This window comes from Dendropsophus ebraccatus, chromosome 7 (genome assembly GCF_027789765.1).
Source record: "Dendropsophus ebraccatus isolate aDenEbr1 chromosome 7, aDenEbr1.pat, whole genome shotgun sequence".
NCBI classification, from domain to species: domain Eukaryota; kingdom Metazoa; phylum Chordata; class Amphibia; order Anura; family Hylidae; genus Dendropsophus; species Dendropsophus ebraccatus.
In genome coordinates, this window is record NC_091460.1 from 99,301,459 (window position 1) to 99,322,821 (window position 21,363).

At 44.6% G+C, this 21,363-nt stretch overlaps 1 protein-coding gene across 6 annotated transcripts in view; it reads right to left on the reverse strand.

Annotated features, from left to right (window-relative positions):
- Positions 1–476: 476 nt before the first annotated feature.
- Positions 477–21,363, reverse strand: part of MAST3 (microtubule associated serine/threonine kinase 3) — a 122,220-nt gene continuing 101,333 nt past the window's right edge. For 5 of the 6 annotated variants that reach the window (XM_069977958.1, XM_069977955.1, XM_069977957.1 and 2 more), the window contains 6 exons: positions 16,238–16,438; positions 13,367–13,593; positions 7,344–7,466; positions 4,038–4,174; positions 2,413–2,594; positions 477–1,686 (listed from right to left, as the gene is read on the reverse strand). In XM_069977958.1, coding sequence (XP_069834059.1) covers positions 647–1,686; positions 2,413–2,594; positions 4,038–4,174; positions 7,344–7,466; positions 13,367–13,593; positions 16,238–16,438 — 1,910 coding nt within the window. In that variant the 3' untranslated portion in view covers positions 477–646. The remainder of the gene's footprint in view (positions 1,687–2,412; positions 2,595–4,037; positions 4,175–7,343; positions 7,467–13,366; positions 13,594–16,237; positions 16,439–21,363) is intronic. The other variant, XM_069977956.1, reaches the window with a different exon arrangement.

Here is a 21,363-nt window from a genome sequence, read left to right on the forward strand (position 1 = left end):
TTTTGAAGCCAAGCCAGGAACAGACAATTAACAGAGAGCAGATCATAAAGGAAAGACTGATATTTCTCCTCTTTTCAAATCCAATCCTGGCTTTGGCTTCCAAAATCTGTCAGATAAATCTCTCTGTGTAAACGCACCATTACAAATCTGTATAACTTTCTGGCACCGATTAATCTGAAACCTATTTTTCCCCCAGAGTACCCCCTTAAATCAAACATAGTTTTATTTATAAGAGTCCACAATTTGTATTCTTGATCTACATTAGATTTCATGGCAGTAAATTAAGGTCATTTGGAGAACAGCATGGGTGAGGGTCTCCCAGCTTTACTACATCAACATAAATCTAGAATACTGAAATAAAAGCATTGAAGGAGTGTAACACAGATGACACATTTTCTACTTGAGGTTGAACTGTAACATAAAAAAACAATGCATGCCACTGATATCATATATAAATACAAGTACAATAAAATAGGTTTACGAAGTATCAAAACCATACCATGTTAAATTACATAAAAAAGTAAAAGATAATGAAAAACTCTGTTTCCCAGGTTTTCACTTCCACATGTTTACGTACTGTCCCCATTTTCTGTGCGAGGTTTCAAAGCACTTAGTCCATCCATAAAGTCCTAACCACCAAAACTTCTCAGCTCATCTTCTTTCCAGATTGTTCTGTCTGTTCGTGTCCTTTGCTCTTACCCCCTTTGTTACTTTCCGAGTGCACATCTGCGCCTGCAGAAAACAGCTGCGTAGGATTAAGATGACCCTTGGTTTGTCTTTCTGGACTAGCAGCTGAAGGCTCTGACAACCAAGACACAAGAGGGCATCTGTCTCTGCCTGTGGGTTGAAGGGGATAAAACGCTTGACACTCCCAGAGCCCAGAGGCCTTGTCTTGCTCCTCACTTTCCGAGGTCTGAACAGCTATCTGTGGCACTAAGCGGCACTGCTGTTCATGGGCTGTGATTACTGAAGATATGCTAGCCGGTCTTGCTTGAACCCATGAGGTTTGGTGCGGCAGTCGTTCCCATAGTACAGAGTTGCCCTCCGCTTTCTGCCCACTTTCACCCCCTACCGTCTCCTGCTCATCGAAGCTAACTTCCTGCACAGCTTCCTGCTTTTTGAAAGAGTCCCTTCTCTCAGAGAGATTAAGCCTTCTCATAACTACTACTTCCGAATCCCGCTCGTGTTTATCTGTTCCCCAGTCTTTATTACGGCTAACAGTATCAGATATACCATCTGTGCTGTCGTGCGATTCCTCCCACGGCTGAATTTCTGGAGGCGTCGTCTTTCGACCACAGTTAAAGTGGCTGGACATCTTTTCTACTGACTGTACTCTTTTTAGAAGAGGCGAGCGAGGAGCTTCTGTTGCTCTGCTACGTGCTCCTTGCCGTACAATAGCAGGGGGTGACAAAGTCTTTCCCTGGAAAACACCATGACTGGTCCTTGAATGCCCAGGCAACAATGGAGAAGGAGAGCGTTGTGGGGAAGATGGTGCCTGATGAGCAGGTGATGGAGTGCAAGCGAGAGGAGATGGGGGAATGCTGCTTGTGGACTTCCTTCGTCCTACCTTGTATCGTTGTCCGCTCAGCTTGGGTGCTAAACATTGCAGTGAACTGGGACGAATGTGACCAGCAGGTGAGCTTGGTGTACTAGAGCATGGAGATGTACTCTGAGGCGACACATTATCTAAGAAACAAAGGTTCCACAATTAATATTAGTAAGTAAAACCGACCAGTTCTAATTCAATGTTAAAGGTTTAGTTCACAATTTTTTTTTTCTTTTTCAAATCAACTGGTCCCCGCAAGTGCTAGAGATTTGCAATTTACATTTTTTTTTTGTGAACTACCCCTTTAAGTAGTTTATTTTCTCAACCCCTTAGTGACTGCCTATATGCTTTTTTTACCACGGTCAATAATAGGCCTTATTCCGCCATGGTCGGAATAAAGATATGCTGTGCTCCTGCACCAGCACTGCAGGGGATTGGCTGTCAGTATACTGGTGATTTCCTGCTGTAACCACCAGGAGTGGAAAATCCTCCGCTCCCAGAAGTTTAAGCTACTACATGCCACTGTCAAGTCAAGACAAGCATGTAAGGGGTTTTCAATGGACAGGAAGTCCAGCTGTATTGATGCATCAATGCCCAGGTCGTTTTTGGACATCAGCTTATGGGATCATAATGATCCATTGTGTATAGAGAAAGCTCAGCTACTGAACTTTCTGAATACCCCCCCCCCCACCCCCCAGTGCACATCTACCACACATGTACTGCAGATGTTGCCAAAGGGTTAAATGCATATTATTTGGCTGTCCAGGCATGATGGGAATGTAGTTTTGCAACAGCTGGAGGGCAGAGAGTTTGACATCCCTGATCCATAGGCTCTAATAGCATTATAAAAAGCATGTAAGACTTACCAATGGGCATATCAGGAGCAGGACTGCGACTAGGGGTTGTGGGGCCAGGAGACAGGCTGTGGGTCGGAGAAGCTGGAAGACTCTCACTGGAAGACAATGATTGATGAAGTCCAGAGGAAAAGCTCTTACTGGTTTGTAATACTGTTGATTGCTTAGAAATTTTCTTGAAAAGAGAACGCTTTCTACAAAAAAAATAAAAAAAAATAAAAAAAAAATAAAAAAAATTTAATATGTGGTGGATTCAAAGACCTTCAACATTTAATACAGAAAAACAACAGAAAACAATGTTTAAAGGGGTAATGCAGCGCTAAACAATTATTCACTAAATAACACACATTACAAAAGTTATACAACTTTGTAATGTATGTTATGTTAGTGAATCGCCCCCTTCCCTGTGTCCCCCCACCCACACCAGACCCGGAAGTGTAGTGCTCTATACATACCTGCCTCTTGCGGACCCCCGTCCGCCATCTTGTGCCAATGATGTCATCTACGGATGGCCGGCCAAACCGCTCCGACCGTCCCTAGTGCTGGCTGCCCTCTGCCGTGTCATCAGCTGCTCAGCCGTGATTGGCTGAGCATAACTGTGCTCAGCCAATTGCGGCTAAACAGCTGATGACGCGGCAAGAGGCAGGTATGTATAGAGCACTACACTTCCGGGTCTGGTGTGGGTGGGGGGAAACACAGGGCGATTCACTAACATAACATACGTTACAAAGTTGTATAACTTTGTATTGTGTGTTATTTAATGAATAATTGTTTAGCGCCGCACTACCCCTTTAATAGCTGGTGCCAGGAAACCTCTAGTAATACAACTGCCAATGGTACTAAAAATAAAACACACATACCCTTTCAGACTTATGGGGTTGACAGATCCACCTTTTCTAGGTGGTTCTCAGCTGGCGCAACATCTTCCAGTACTTATCAGCTGCTGTATGTCCTGCAGGAAGTGGTGAATTCTTTTCAGTCTGACACAGTGCTCTCTGCTGTCACCTCCGTCCATCTCAGGAACTGTCCAGAGCAGGAGGGGATTTGCTACTGGTCTGGACAGTTCCTGACAGAGCACTGTGGCAGACTGGAAAGAATGAACCACTTCCTGCAGGACACACAGCAGTTGATAAGTACTGAAAGAGTTTTTTTTTTTGTTTTTTTTTTTTTTAAATAGGGGTAAATAACAAATCTGTATAACTTTCTGACAGCAGTTAATTTAGAAAAACAAACAAATTTTTTTTTTCCTCCACGAACTAGACTGTGGAAAGACTGACTGACTATCTGAAATGTTCACAGAAAGCTACAACCTCTATGTTCTAGCTGCCACAAGTAGAAACTTCCTTCATTGTGGGGCAGATCATTTGCTTATTGTAACCAATCACAGCTCACCTTTTATTCTACCAGCACTCTTAGAAAAGCAGAGCTGTGACTGGCTGCTGTGGCAAACTTTCTGCTCATATTGGCAATCATTTAAAGGGGTTCTCCGGCGAAAATCTATAGGTTTGTAATTTACTTCTATGCAAAAATCTCAGTAAAGCAGGAGAGGTTTGCTAGGGGATTTGCTACTGCTCTGGACAATTCCTGTCTCAGACAGAGATGGCAGCAGAGAGCACTGTGTCAGCTCCCATCTTTACCTATCCTGGTTCTCCCTTTTCCGGCTTTTCTTGGTCCTTCTGGCCATTCGACCTTTACAGCTGTTTTTTCTGGCTGGTCCTATCTTTATGGATGTGTTTTCTAGCGGGGTGGTCCGCAGTGATACTTTGGTACCGCTCTGCAAAAAATGGATAAAAGTGTAATCAATAGATGGAAGAATTATACAAATTTGCAGATAGGGACTTGTTTACATCAGCCATCTCAGAAGGGAAGGGAGGAGGAGGGGAAGACGGGGGGAAAAGATCACACACAGTTTTTCGTGTCTTCAGCAGAAAGCAGCAGTTCAGAAGTGGAAGAAGGAGACTGAATAGATAATAACAAGTATGGAAGGAATTGTTAGTTTCACCATGAGCAGCAACATATGAAAAATTATGTTTGAGTGGAATACACCTTCAAGGGGGGGCTTTGATGAAATTTCTGATTACCATTTCTGATTACCATAATTGGAATTGTTAAGGAATCTCTCATCTGATATGGGGCAATTGGCATCTGCCTTTTTTACCTTCCTCTGGATCCACACAAGAGGGTTATGGATTAATCCTGATAGACTGTTGTCTTTTTTTTTGTTTTATCACATATGTAATTATGCCCTCATTCAGGCCACGGGAATTTGCCCAAGAAAAAGCTACGTAGCTGACAACATCCATGTGTAATAATCCAAGGACAGACTCTCCATTCACATGTGTGATCAGATCTCCAGCCCTCAGCCTGGCTTCACAAGCTGGACTCCCATCTCCACACTCATGGAAGGTAGCTGAACCTTTCCTCCAAACTGCAGCCCCCATTATGGAAAATATGATAGCATAAGTAGTAATGGATTCCATCGAGCTAGCTCAGAAAATAAGGTACTAAAAAGATATGATTGGCATTTACAATATTACACTGCTATACAGTGAGTATTTTTTTTTCTCCTGGTTTTCCACCACATAATGTCAATTTCTGTTCAGTAAGGCTACGTTCACACAGAGCAAAAGGAGCGGATTACGCAAGGAAATATTTCCGCCTGAAATCAACTGACGCTGAATTCCGAGCAGAATATAAGCAGAATGTAAGCAGAATCCCTGCGTATTCAGCTAGCAAAGTGTTCAGCTCGTAATCAGCTCTTGACAAATTCAGCGAGGAATACTCGAGGAATCCGCGCTGAATCCGCATGCATTCAGCGCTGAAATTCAGCGAGTATTTGGTGAGTAAACTAGACTATACCAGAACATATACTAGAATCCTCCTCCCCCCCCCTTTTCCCCATTTCCGCGCTGATTCAGCGAGTAATTTCCGCTTGTATTACGCTTGTATTCCGCGCTGAATACGCTTGTATTCCGCGCTGAAACAGAAAATCAGAGCCCCATTGATTTGTATAGGCTTCCGCTAGCGGAAGAATGAACATGTTCATTCTTCTGGCGGAAAGCGGATTAGTTCAGTGCGGAAATTCCACTGTGTGAACTGCAGAGCAGAATCTCCATTCAACACAATGGAAATTAGCTCTGCACCTATTTTAACGGCTGAAATTTCAGCGCTGATTCAGCGCAGAAATTCAGCTGCTTTTGCTCAGTGGGAACGAGCCCTAAGAGTTCAGTCATTTGATGCGATGATGCAATACGTTTCAGACAAAGCTACATGGCCAGGCTAAAGGACAGAGAAATAGGAACCATGATATGAGCCCCAATGTATATTTTTTGTCCAAGCACCCACTCCAAATAAAGTGGTACCTTGGATTACGAACATAATTAGTTCAGGGACTGCGCTAGTAATTCAAATTACTCTTATATCAAAACACATTTTTCCCATAAGAAAACTTTGAAACACAGATGATTAGTTCCGCAACCCAAAAATATTACTGTGTACCAGTGTGTGTGCAAGGTTTAAGTTGTTTTGGATAATATCAGGCAGCTGACACCGGCCATAGAATACAGGGCAGGGACAGCTTTACATACACTTGTCTGTCTGCACTGTTAAAGTGTACCTACCACTTAAACAACCTTCTGACAGGTCATAGTGACACGTCAGAGGTTTGTATCAATGGGGTCCAGGTGCAGAAACCCCCACCAATCATTAGAATGAAGGGGCGGACAAGCTCAGTAGCGCATGCTCTGCCTCTTCATCTCCAGTACACTGCTAAAGTAGCGGTGGCCCCCCAAAATCCTTCAATGGAGTGCTGCAACAACCACCCCCGCCCTCCATGCATAGTGGTCCAGATAGCTTTTCATTAAGGATGTTGTAGAGGTTAACAAACTCATTAGCACTGAAGCAGTTTCGAGCCCCCCACCCACGCCTACCAACTCCTACCTAGGGCTGCTGCAATAAACCATAACCTCCCTCCACCCCCTTGGGGTCCAGGTCCATGTGACATTATATAAGGGTGCTTCAGGGGTTAATAACTTTACTATCTGCCTTTCTGCATAGTCACACCCCTTTACCACTAGTGACAGCTAGGACACAGGATGATCACAGAGGAAGGGGGCAGACCCAACAGAGGAGGAAGATGATGGGATTCATCAGGTAACTGACACACAAGTACAACGGCCCACCACACTGACATGCAGCACAGCAGACATGGTAGCCTCCTCCTGCTGTGAGAGCTGGGCAGCGGCCCGGAGCCTGATTAAACATTGCAGTGGCCTGCAGTGCACACAGTATTAGGATGCAGGCACCAGGTTACTCGTTGTCCAAGGTAACACTGTGTGTTTGTGTTTGTGTGTGTGCGCGTATGTGTGTGCGCGTATGTGTGTGCGCGTATGTGTGTGCGCGTATGTGTGTGCGCGTATGTGTGTGCGCGTATGTGTGTGCGCGTATGTGTGTGCGCGTATGTGTGTGCGCGTATGTGTGTGCGCGTATGTGTGTGCGCGTATGTGTGTGCGCGTATGTGTGTGCGCGTATGTGTGTGCGCGTATGTGTGTGCGCGTATGTGTGTGCGCGTATGTGTGTGCATAGATAGATAAATAGACAGATAGATAGATATGGAGGATAATGCAGATACACCCCTCATCAGTATTCTCTCCCTAGATATTTCTCCATTGTGAACCCTGTATCTACAGCCCTACATCAGCCCTGACTGATTAGCAGGAAAGGGAGATGACAGCTCCCTGTTCCACCATGTTACTTGACTGTGTCCGGAGGATGCAGATATGGCAAAGGGTGGCAGTCACCCAAAGATCCGGGGCACCAGGTCAAAACTTGATGCCTCTAATGTAAACGGCATACAATAAAACTCTGTAAAAGCGGAGAATAGATGAAAAAAATATAGCAATAGGAGTAGTTTGTTTTACTACATGTTAAATAAATACATGTACCTTTAAGAGAAGCTCCACGACATCCATGTGTACTAATCCGAGGACAGACTCTCCGTTCACATGTGTGATCAGATCTCCAGCTCTCAGCCCGGCTTCATGTGCTGGACTCCCATCTTCCACACTCTGGAGGAATAGGGAGTAAAGGAGTCAACATTTCAGACTTTAACCCCTTAAGGACAGAGCCTGAAATGGCCTTAATGACAGACAAATTTTATGAATATGACCTGTGTCACTTTAGTCATTAATAACTTCGGGATGCTTTTACCTATCCGGCTGATTCTGAGATTGTTTTCTCGTGACATATTGTACTTTACATTTCTGGTAAATTGGAGTCGATACTCATAACAAATCTTTATGAAAAAATCCCAAATAATGTGAAAAAATGCATTTTTCCAACTTTGAAACTTTTTTGCGTATACAGAAAGTGGTTATACCACATAAATTATATATTAAATAGCATTAGCAACATGTCTACTTTATGTTGGCGGCATTTATTAAACTATCTTTCATTTTTTTTAGACAATAGGGAGCTTAAAACATTAGCAGCAAATTTCCAAATTTTCAGTCAAATTTCAAAATCAGATATTTTTAGGGACCTGTTCAGGTTTAAAGTGTATTTGAGGGGCCTGTATGTTAGAAAGCCCCACAAAGCACCCCATTTCAGAAACTGCACCCCCCAAACTCTGCAAAAGCATATCCAGAAAGTGTTTTAACCCTTTAGGGGAGTCACAGAAATAAAAGCTAAGTGTGTAAGGAATTTGAAAATTTTAATTTTCTGTGCAGAGATTTTATTGTAATCCAATATTTTTCATAATTATAAACCTATTACCAGAGAAATGCACCCCAATAATTATTGTCCCGTTTCTGCAGTTTATAGAAATACCCCATATGTGACCCTATTGCGCTATTTGACGCAACCACAAGCCTCAGATATAAGGGAGCGCCTAGTGATTTTCAACGCCTCCGTTATATTTGGTCATTTTTGACTGTACCACTTCAGGTTGGCAGAGGCTCTGGGGTGCCAAAACCTAAAAAACACCCCTAAAGGGACACCATTTAGAAAACTACACTCCTCAAGGAATGTAACAAGGGGTGCGGTGAGCATCTGGACCCCATAGGTGCTTCACAGATTTTCCGAACAATATGTTGTGAAAATTTTTTTTTTATTTTTTACACTAAAACGTTGTTCTAGCCTTCAATTTTTCATTTTCTTAAAGGGATAAGAGGCAAAAAAAGACACAAAATGTGTAGCGCAGTTTCTCCCGAGTACGGAAATACCCCACATGTGGCGATAAAGTGCCAAGGGGGCCCAGGACGAGCCTCCAAAGGGAAGAAGCGCCAATTGGCTTTTGGAAGCTGAATTTCACTGAAAAGGATTTCAAGCGCCATGTCGCATTTACAGAGCCCTCGTGCTGCCAAGACACTGGAAACCCCCCACAAGTGACCCCATTCTGGAAACTACACCCCTCAAGGAATCTAACAAGGGGGGCAGTGAGCATATGGACCCCACTGGTGACAGGCACAAATGTGGAACAATGTGACGTAAAAGTAAAAAATTTCATTTTTTCACTTTCATGGCACAAATGTGCCCGTCATCAAGGGATCCATATCCTCACTGCACCCCTTGTTAGATTCCTTGAGGGGTGCATTTTCCAGAATGGGGTCACTTGTGGGGGGTTTCCAGTGTTTTGGCAGCACGAGGGCTCTGTAAATGCGACATGGCTTTCATCATCCATTCTAGCCAAATCCAACCTCCAAAATCCAAATGGCGCTCCTTCCCTTGGGAGGCTTGCCCTGCGCCCACATGGCGCTTTATGTCCACATGTGGGGTATTTACGGACTCGGGGGAAATTGCTCTACACATTTTGTTTTTTTTTCCTCTTTTAACCCCTTGTGAAAATGATAAATTCAAGGCTAAACCAACATTACAGTGTAAAAAATGTAATATTTCACTTTCACGCCACATTGTTCCACATTTGTGCCCGTCACCAGTGGGGTCCATATGCTCACTACACCCCTTGTTACATTCCCTGAGGGGTGCAGTTTCCATAATGGGGTCACTTGTGGGGGGTTTCAACTGTCTTGGCAACACAGAGGCCTTTTGAATGCAACATGGCCCCTCGAAATCCATTCCATCCAAATCCAGCCTTCAAAAACCAAATGGCGCTCCGTCCCTTCGGAGGCTTACCCTGCACCCGAATGGCGCTTTATGTACACATGTGGGGTATTTCCTTACTCAGGGGAAATTGCGCTACACATTAAATGTTTTTCTTTATCTTTTAACCCCTTGTGAAAATGAAAAAATCATGACAAGATTAATGATTTAGAGTAAAAATTTTACAAAAATTACACTAAATGTTGGTCTAGCCTTGATTTTTTTCCATTTCCACAAGGGGTTAAAGAAAATGAACACAAAACGTGTAGGGTAATTTCCCCTGAGTACGAAAATACCCCACATGTGGGCATAATGTGCCATATGGGCACAGGGCAAGCCACCAAAGGGACAGAGCGCCATTTAGAGGCTGGAATGGAGGATAGAGGCCATGTCGCAATTACAAAGCTCCTGTGCTGCCAGGACAGTAGAAACCCCCGACAAGTGACCCCATTCTGGGAACTACACCCCATAAGGAATCTAACAAGGGGTGCAGTGAGGATATGGACCCCACTGGTGACGGGCACTTACGTAGAACATGTGCCGAGAAAATAAAAAATACAATTTTTTTCATTTTCACGTCCCAAATGTGGCCGTCACCAGGGGGCCATATCCCCGCTGCCCCCCTTGTTAGATTCCTTATGGGGTGTAGTTTCCAGAATGGGGTCACTTGTGGGGGGTTTCTACTGTCCTGGCCGCACAGAGGCTTTGTAATTGCATCATGGCATCCTCTAATGGGAATGGCGGCCATACCTACTTAGCTGGGGAAAAGGGACAATTCTAATTTATTTGGGGGTATTAGGCCAATTATTAGTTTATAAGGTTGGAAATGACAGGTGTCCATCAAATTCAACCTGTGTTGATCCAGAGGAAGGCAAAAAACCCTCGTGAGGCAGACGACAGTAGCCTCATCACAGGGGAAAAATTCCTTCCCGACTCCATAATGGCGATCAGAATAATCCCTGGACCAACGTGACCCCTGAAATAGGAATAAGGGACAGAATTTAGATAATGTAGAACCCCAGTGACGTGTGGTGCGCCTTGGAGCGATCCAGTATGCAGAGGCCGGGGTGATCAGGACAGGCGTCACACTGGTAAATGTTGTCCTTCCTGATCCCCCTGTTACGCCACACTCTGCACTTCTTCTGGGGTCTCCTGTTTTCCAGTGTGGGGACGTCAACTGGAAAATGTTGTCCTGGTGCGATACGGGGTCCTTCATATCCAGAAGCGCTGGGTCCGCTCCATGGCTGCTAAATATTAGGGCTCTATTACGGCTTCTGATATGTTCGGATCATGCCGCAAGCTACAGTAGCTCGGGCAGCGAGGGACCAGAAGAGGGGGTGCTGGTATAAATGTTATCCCCGTACAGGTGGTGACCTTTATCCAGCAGTGGGAAGATCAGTTCCCGAACGATTTTCCCACTTGTTCCGAGGATGGGGGGGGGGGGGGGAGGGGGCATCTGGGGCTGGATTCGGGTGTCCCTTCCTACATACACTCTAAGGGTACGTGCACACTGCGGAATCGCGACAGATAACCCTTCGTGCATTCCGCAGTTGGCACCCGCCGGCTGACTAATGCAGGCGCACGTCTCCGTCCGTGTCATAGACTCCATTCTATGCCCGGGCGGATTCCGCTCTCCGTCCAACGTGTTCATTCTTTGGACGGACGATGGAATCCGCCCATGCATAACATGGAGTCTATGACACGGGTGGAGACATGCGCCCGCATCAGTCCGCTGGTGGGTGCCAGCTGCGGAATGCACAAAGGGTTATCCTTCGCCATTCCGCAGTGTGCACGTACCCTATATCTGTAAGTGTACCCTGAGGTACGCTCACACAGTTTGTAGAATTTCACACCATACCACCATCTCTTATTGGGACGGTACTGGCGGAAAAGACGTGTCTGGGGGGCAGCGTACGCTACGCTACCCCCAGACACGTCACTGGATGATGAGGATGATGAGGATGAATGGAGGAAAGAAGGATCCCCCCATTCATCCTTACTGGCTGTTTCGGTGTCGGAGGCAATAATAACGTATGCGTCCGACACCGAAAACACCCTAGAGGCCATCTTTATACGGCGACTAGTATATGGGGTATGTAGTGGTGTGGTGTCAAACTTTATTCAATGTAGTGTGGTGTAATGTAGTGTTTTTTTACGTGTTTTTTTACAGTAAGTATAAAAAAAAAACCTACGCCAACAAAGGAGTTGCTGATAAATGCCGCACTTAGTAGAAAAAAAACACCCTACGCCAAAAAGGAGGAGTTGCTGATTAGCAGCGCACTTTCGTGCGATGCTGATCAACACTCAGCGGCGATAGGGTGTGGAAAATAGAAAAAAAAAAAATTAAAAAAAAACAAAAAACAACTTTTTCTATATTCTGAACATCCCTGTAGCTGCTGATAAGTGTATTACACATATCAGCCGCTAGAGGGCAGCAGAGCGCAAAATACGGAAAAAGCCGACGCTGGAGCCGAAAATAGCCGAGAGAAGCCGAACGTGACGTCACGGAGGAAGCCGAAGACCCGAACGAAGACGAGGACGCCGCGAACCCGGAAGACGCCGATCAGGAGCCCGGGACAGGTGAGTAATGTACAAATACCTGCTCTGGTCCAGGGCAGGTATTTACTATATTGTGGGACTCTGATCGCCGTGCCACCGGCCCGATCGCCGTGAACGGCCGGCCGTTCACGGCGATCGGGCCGGTGGCACGGTGACCACCATTACTTTTTACAGTAATGGCGGTCGGTGCCGTCCTCGGACAGCACCGACCGACATTTTTTTCCGGGTCATCGGGTCACCGATGACCCGGAAAGGTTCCGATCGCCGCTATTGGCTGATCTGAATTGATCAGCCTATAGCGGCGATCGTAAGCACGGGGGGTGTTAACCACCCCCCGTGCCGTGAAGCTAAGATGGCCTGCTATACATTATAGCAGGCCATCTTCCCCGACCGCTGTGTGTGAACACACAGCGATCGGGGAAACATCGGGCGTACCTATACGCCCGTTTGCGTTAAAGCCCAGGCAACGGGGGCGTATGGGTACGCCCGATGTCGTTAAGGGGTTAAAATGACATTGTCGCCCCCTTTGTGCATTCTGACATCTCTACTCAGGTGTAAAGGGTAAATTTAGCGGTTTTCATACCTTATTTTATATCATATGTCACGGAGCTTGTTCAAGTAAAAAGTCATCTTATCAACTGCAGATTATGTTAAGTGGGCGGGGCCCCGCGGCATTAGCACCACTTAGCCCCGCCCCCTCACCAGCCATTGGAACAGACTGGCCTAAAGGTCTCACCCCCTCAAGGTCGGCCCACCAATGGCTGGTGAGGGGGCGGGGGCAAACAGTGGTGTTGTGGGCGGGGCTAAGTGGTGCTAATGCCGTGAGGCCCCGCCCACCTCACACACTCTGCAGTTCATAAAGGATCACTTTTTACTTGAACAAGCACCATGACGTATGATATAAAATAAGGTGTGAAAACTGCTAAATTTACCCTTTACACCTGTGTAGAGATGTCAGAATGCACAAAATGGGAGACAATGTCACTTTAAGGGGCTCGACTAGATTAGAAAAACATGGCTACTGTCTTTTGAAAACAGTACCACACCAGTTCATAGGTTATGTGTTGTATCAAAAACAAATAAAGGAACCAGTCCTCAAGGTCCTCAGCCACCATCATAGTTGTAGACCGAGCACACTAAATGCAGTTGCATTGCAACTAAACTTTATTGAAGTGAATGGGGCTGGGCTCCAATATCACATGCACCCTGAGGAGAATTGTGGCACTTTTTCTGGAGGAAAGCAGCCAATATTGTCTAAACCTGAGAAACCTCTAACACTTTACACAACTTGACAGAAAACTTTACTCACCCAAACCATGTGGTGGACAGTATACACATCAGTTTCTCCCATATAAACACGGATAGCACGCAAAGTGAAGCCGTATTTCTTGCCAGAACTATGTATAATTATTGGAGGGCGCAGGCTTGTTGCGGCCACCGTTGTGTCTCGGCTGGGAGAGGAATCCCTGGATGAGGGATTAGATGAAAGTGAACGTGGGGATATAGGACTCATAAGGGATCCAGTTCCAAAATCATCTGCAGAAACAAAAAACTTATTTTAGTATGCCATAGGATGCAATAGTTGTGGATGGCACTAAGACCACAGACCTACAGGGTTGGTTGGGGTGTTGTTTTTTGCCCCATGATCTATATATTTAATGGTATCATATAGGTGTAAAATGGGATTTTGTGAGTACTTGCCATAAAATCCTTTTCTCGTCAAAGTTCATTTAGGGACACAGCTCCCACCCACCCAGAGTAGAGACCAAATAAGAGTGTCTGCTTTAAATGTCTGAATGTGCAGTTGATGCATAAGAACCCCCTGTAAGGGCTGATAGGGTCCACCTGGAAGCTGGCTGGGACTTCTACCTGAATGACTATTTGAAAGCATAAGACAGTATACAAGTCACATTAAGGAAGTGAGTTTTCCCATCATAAAATGAGGTCTGTTACCGACACAGTCGAGCTCGATTTAGTAAAGGGACCTGGAAGCTGATTGCATCCACAAGGACAGGCCAATGGGGGGTTGGGATTTAGGACAGCTACGTGGCTGAGGAAAAACTAGTAAGAGTTCACCCTCCTGGGTCTGAACAGGTCATGCAGGCATAGGAAATAAGTGTATGACTGGAGCTGTCTGCCAGCAATGAGAAGTAGAACAGAATCAGTAGAGAATCTGTACTCACAAGTAACCTGCCTGTGGATGTGGGTAGCACAGTGGGCTGTATGCTATGGCATTACGGCTAAAGAGGAGGACCATCCGTACAACAAAAGTATATGGCCAGCAGCCACTGTGTAGCGCATTAGGCAGTACAGGTAATTGAGGAGGGAATCTGTATCACTCAATACCTCAAATTTGGAAGGGTGTATTGGGATTGGCGGTGTGGAGACAGTAGTTGCAAGGTACAGGAGGGAACCTCTGGTGCAGCTTATATACTCTTTCTACAGAAAGAATTACTGTGGATGCTAATGTCAACATAGTAGGTGTTACTTAAAGAACAGGAGGATACCTCTGTAATAAAGTAACTCCGCCTATAGAAGAATGAAGAGTGGCAGCAGATCAGGAGTTAAATCTGGAACACTAACTCTGCTTATAGAAGGAAAAGAGATAGCTGAAGAAAGTACTAAATAAATGACAGGGGAAGTACCCTTGTATCTCATAATTACTCCACCTTTTATGTGGATAATGCACCCTCTGACATTGCAATAGGTGGGGCTACAGGAATGAAGTATCTCACCTCTGGGGAGGGATTGGCATGACTGCTGAAATAGCAATAAGTGGTGCTACTTCAAAAACTACAGCGGTACAACTGTAGAACAATAACTTCACTTGTGAAAAGGAGTAACATGAGTGCATATGTAGTGACAGTCAGTGTTACGCGACAAGTCGGGTGGTATCACAGTAGTATGAATACTTCACCTGTGGATGTAAGTAATACGACAGCGTATGTAGCGATAGACAGTACCATGTGACAAGCAGGATGGTACTATTGTAGCATGATTACATCGGCTTTAAAAGTAAAAAAAGACTGCTGACGTAGCCATAGTAAGAACCATACAACAGGCAGAATTACATCGCTGTGCCACAAGTATGTCACCTGTGGTAGGGAGTAATATGGCTGAAGCATTATGAATGAAGCATAAGTCTTGCCATATTACAGGTAGGATGGTAATGCCGTGGCATGATTATAATCACCTGTGGATGAGAGTAATATGACTGCGGTTGTAGCGGTAGTCAGTGTCATATGGTATGGCTGTGGTACAATTACTTCAGCTGTGTAAGGGAGTAATATGACTGCTGCAGATGCGATAGGCAGTCCTATACGACAGGCAGGATAGTATTGCTGTGGCATGATTACTCCACTTAAGGACAGGGCAATATGACTACGGATGTAGTAATGTTCAGTGCCATGTAACTGCTGATGTAGCCTTAGTCAATGCAATATCACAGGCAGGATGGTATCGCTGTGGTACGATTACTTCATCTATGGAAGAGAAGTAATATGACTACTGATGTAGGTATAGTGGTTGCCATATGACCAGCAGGGAGGATACTGTTACGGCAAGATTACATTGTGAAAGGAAGTTATGAGACTACTTACAGAGCAATAGTCAGTACCATCGGAGCTGTGATAGCATAATTACGTCACCTGTGCAAGGGAGTAATACAACTGCTGATGTAGCGATAACCAGTGCGCTGATGATCAGTGACATATTAGAAGCAGGAGGGTACCTCTGTAGCATTTGTACTGCTGTTGAGAGGGTGAAGCGCCTGTTTTACTTGTAGTCTATTACATAGAAACATAGAAGATTGTCGGTAGAAAAAGACCAGCTGGTCCATCTAGTCTGCCCTTATATAATCATCATGGGGCATTGGCATTAAGAATGTACATATACGTATTATTGGCGTGAAGGGGTTAAACAAAACAGCAATACTCTTTTTCCCCTTGAATGGTAAAATGTTCTGTATTTTTACAATGCAGCTTACAAAATGATAACACAGTACAATTTTCTCTTGATTAGAGATGAGTGAACTTCAAGCACAAATCAATGGCTGATGAAGCTGGATGCAGCCCTAGGGAGTCTGGGAAAACATGGATATAGCCATAGACCATAAATTGTACCCATGTTGGCAAGAACTCCCTAGGCCTGCATCCTAGGGATAAATGCAATGATGTCTCACCAGAGGTAATGATCAAGGAGAGTGCAGAAACAGATGCAGACTTGGGAACACGGCTTCCAGGAGTAGAGTTCTGTTTTTCCAGTGACTCCCTCTGACCGCGAAGGCGGCGACTCAGTCCAGGTTCCAGAGTGCGAGGGGTAGAGTTTTTGGCTCCAGTGCTGTTACTCCGCAGGCGAGTCCGGCTTAGACCTACTATATCTGCTAAAGAGAAATTAAACAATTTATTATAATCTAGATGGTATTTGTTAATGTACCACAAAAATCTGCTTAACTTTCTGTCACCGGTTGACTTGAAAAAAAAAAAAATTTTACTGGAGTTTTATAAAAATTAAAGCAAGGGAAAAAAAAAAAAAATCTATCAGTAGTGGACACCAACAAATCAGAATTCAGCTCTCCTTTCTGAGAATAAAATAAAAGTTGTAACCTCCCTGGTAGTTACAGGGAATGACCTGACTATTCCTTACCTGAAGTTTTAATTAATATCATCCACCCTGGAGGGATGGGGCCGTCTGGTCTGTGATCTGCAGGTGGTTCATAGTTTTAAATACTCATCAATAGGTACTCTTCGAGGATTTGAAAACGAATGTATTTCCTTTACTAGACTATGTCAAAACTAAGTTTCACAACTGGGCGACATTACCGCTGACTGTTACAAGTTGTTTAAACTTAACCCAGATGAACATTATGCCCAAGTGTTTATATAATAGAGAACAAGTGGTAATTCTGATTGTTATACATTTTTATAGAAACATTCGTTCTATCATCCATTCGTATGGGGGTCCAACAGATCCAAATTAAAACAGTCTACACAACAGAGGCCCAAGAATTTAGGTGGGCTAGCCTTACCAGATATTTTTATATACTATCTAGCGCAGGGGTGTCAAACTCAAATCGACAGTGGGCCAAAATTAAGAACCTGGACAAAGCCGCGGGCCAACCTTAATATTTCCTTAATATTCATTGAAGTGCACAAGCAGCATATCTGGAAGTTTCAGAGCTGCGTGCAGCGTTCCTGGCACTGTCAGTGGGTTGTGCCTCACCAAGCACTTTGCACTATGATAAATTATAGGGTAAATCTCCACAATAGTGTCCCACATAGTAGCCCCAACAATGGTGCCCCATATATAAGTCAGCCCCCCCCCCAAAGGTGTTTCATAGTGCCTCGCATAGTAATAGTGCCCCATAGTAAAGTTGCCAGCACCCTCAATAATGTCCCATATAGTAGCTATCCCCCACAAGTATCCCAAATAGTAGCCATCCCACTACAAGTGTGCCCCATATAGTAGCCAGCCCTCCCAATAGTGTTCCATATAGTAGTTATCCCCCACAATAGTGCCCCATATAGTAGCCAGCCATACCCCACAATAGTGCCCCACATAGTAGCCAGCCCCCAAAATAGTGCCCCATATAGTAGCCAGCCCCCACAATACAGCCCCATGTAGTAGCCAGCCCTCCCAATAGTGCCCCCTGTAGAACCCAGTCCTCCAAAATAGTTCCCCCTGTAGTAGCCAGTCCTCCACAATAGTACCCCCTGTAGTAGCCAGTTGGTCCTCTTGCTGGCTGTGGAGAAGGGCCATGGTCATAGCAGCTGCTGCTAGCATAGTCTCCAGTGCCCGGTGTGCACAATACTAAGAGCCAGTCAGTGCCCTCGCGCTTTATGTCTGCAAAGAGTTTTGGTTCATGTGCAGTGAGGATGGGGAGGAGCCGACTCTGTCTGTTGCCTAGAAGCCTAGAAGTTAAAGTGACACTGTCACCTCCTTTTTGCATTCTGACATCTCGACACAGGTGTAAAGGGTAAATTTAGTGGTTTTCATACCTTATTTCGTATAATACGTCATGTTGTTTGTTAAAGTAAAAAGTGACCTTTTATCAACGGCAGATTGTATTAAGCGGGCGTGGCCTCGCGGCATTAGCCCCGCCCACAACTGCACCGTTTGCCCCGCCCCCTCGTCGGCCATTGGGACAGGCTGGCCGAAAGGTCTAGACCCCACCCCCTTTACGGCGGCCAACCAATGGACGTCAAGGGGGCGGGGCCAATGGTGCCGTTGTTGGCAGGGCTAAGTGGCGCTAATACCGCGAGGCCACACCCACTTAATACAATCTGCAGTTGATAAAAGGACACTTTTTACTTGAACAAATACCATGACGTATGATATGAAATAAGGTATGAAAAACGCTAAATTTTCCCTTTACACCTGTGTAGAGATGTCAGAATGCACAAAGGGGGTGACAGTGTCACTTTAACCCCTTAAGGACCGGGCCTGAAATGGCCTTAAGGACCGGAGCAAATTTTATGAATATGACCTGTGTCACTTTATTCATTAATAACTTCGGGATGCTTTTACCTATCCGGACGATTGTGAGATTGTTTTCTCGTGACATATTGTGCTTCACATTTCTAGTAAATTGGAGTCGATACTAATAACGAATCTTTATGAAAAAACCAAAATAGCGTGAAAAATTGCATTTTTCCAACTTTAAAACTTTTCTGCTTATACAGAAAATGGTTATACCACATAAATTATATATTAAATAATGACTGAAAATAGAGGTCACCGGCACTACTCTTTGTTTATGGCTTGTATGTGTTATGCCGCCATTCATAGAGGGCTATGATAAAATTTCCTTAGGGGTGCTCCTTTACATAGATAAGGGCACTCACCCATATATGGCAAAATTCTCCTTTATTCAAAAGATGTGCATTTTAAAAATTTTTTATATATTAAATAGCATTAGCAACATGTTTACTTTATGTTGGCGGCATTTATTAAACTATCTTTCATTTTTTTTAGACAATAGAAAGCGTAAAACATTAGCAGCAAACTTCCAAATTTTCAGTAAAATTTCAAAATCGGATATTTTTAGGGACCTGTTCAGGTTTAAAGTGTATTTGAGGGGACTGTGTGTTAGAAAGCCCCACAAAGCACCCCATTTCAGAAACTGCACCCCCCAAACTCTGCAAAAGCACATCCAGAAAGTTTTTAACCCTTTATGGGAGTCACAGAAATAAAAGCTAAGTGTGTAAGAAATTTAAAAATTTTAATTTTCTGTGCAGAGATTTTATTGTAATCCAATATTTTTCATAATTATGAACCTATTACCAGAGAAATGCACCCCAATAATTATTGCCCCGTTTCTGCAGTTTATAGAAATACCCCATATGTGGCCCTATTGCGCTATTTGACGCAACCACAAGCCTCAGATATAAGGGAGCACCTAGTGAATTTCAATGCCTCCATTATATTTGGTCATTTCTGACTGTACCACTTCAGGTTGGCAGAGGCTCTGGCCAAAACCTAAAAAAAACACCCCTAAAAAGGGACACCATTTAGAAAACTACACCCCTCAAGGAATGTAACAAGGGGTGCGGTGAGCATTTGGACCCCAGAGGTGCTTCACAGATTTTCCGAACAATGTGGCGTGAAAAACATTGTTCTAGCCTTCAATTTTTCATTTTCACAAAGGGATAAAAGGAAAAAAAAAAAAACACAAAACATGTAGCGCAGTTTCTCCCGAGTACGGAAATACCCCACATGTGGACATAAGTGCCAAGCGGGCGCAGGACGAGCCTCCAAAGGGAAGGAGCGCCAATTGGCTTTTGGAAGCTGGATTTCACTGGAATGGATTTCAAGGGCCACGTCGCATTTACAGAGCCCTCGTGCTGCCAAAACACTGGAACCCCCCCACACGGGACCCCATTCTGGAAACAACACCCCTCAAGGAATCTAACAAGGGGTGCAATGAGGATATGGACCCCACTGGTGACGGGCACAAATGTGGAACAATGTGACGTGAAAGTGAAAAATTTCATTTTTTTCACTTTCAAGGCACAAATGTGGCCGTCATCAAGGGGTCCATATCCTCATTGCACCCCTTGTTAGATTTCTTGTGGGGTGTAGTTTCCAGAATGGGGTCACTTGTGGGGGGTTTCCAGTGTTTTGGCAGCACGAGGGCTCTGTAAATGCGACATGGCGTTCATCATCTATTCTAGCCAAATCCAACCTCCAAAATCCAAATGGCGCTTCTTCTCTTTGGAGGCTTGCCCTGCGCCCACATGGCGCTTTATGTCCACATGTGGGGTATTTACAGACTCGGGGGAAATTGCTCTACACATTGTGTTTTTTTTTCTCTTTTAACCCCTTGTGAAAATGATAAATTCAAGGCTAAACCAACATTATAGTGTAAAAAATGTAATATTTCATTTTCACGCCACATTGTTCCACATTTGTGCCAGTCACCAGTGGGGTCCATATGCTCACTACACCCATTGTTACATTCCTTGAGGGGTGTAGTTTCCATAGTGGGTTTCAACTGTCTTGGAAAAAAACAGGGGCCTTTTAAATGCAACATGGCCCCTCGAAATCCATTCCAGCCAAATCCAGCCTCAAAAAACCAAATGGCGCTCCTTCTCTTTGGATGCTTACCTTGCACCCGCATGGTGCTTTATGTCCACATGTGAGGTATTTCCGTACTCAGGGGAAATTGCTCTACACATTGTGTTTTTTTTTATCTTTTAGCCCCTTGTGAAAATGAAAAAATCATGACAAGATTAATGATTTAGAGTAAAAATTTTAAAAAAATTACACTAAATGTTGGTCTAGCCTTGATTTTTTTCCATTTCCACAAGGGGTTAAAAAAGAAAATAAACTCAAAACGTGTAGGGTAATTTCCCCTGAGTACGAAAATACCCCACATGTGGACATAATGGCCCATATGGGCACAGGGCAAGCCACCAAAGGGACAGAGCGCCATTTAGAGGCTGGAATGGAGGATGGAGGCCATGTCGCAATTACAAAACTCCTGTGCTGCCAGGACAGTAGAAACCCCCCACAAGTGACCCCATTCTGGAAATTACACCCCATGAGGAATCTAACGAGGGGTACAGTGAGCATATGGACCCCACTGGTGACGGGCACATGTGTAGAACATGTGCCGTGAAAATAAAAAATAAAATTTTTTTCATTTTCACGTCCCAAATGTGGCCGTCACCAGGGGGCCATATACCCGCTGCCCCCCTTGTTAGATTCCTTATGGGGTGTAGTTTATAGAATGGGGTCACTTGTGGGGGGTTTCTACTGTCCTGGCTACCTAGCTGAGGGGTCCGGAGCAGGTATTTATAACTTTTG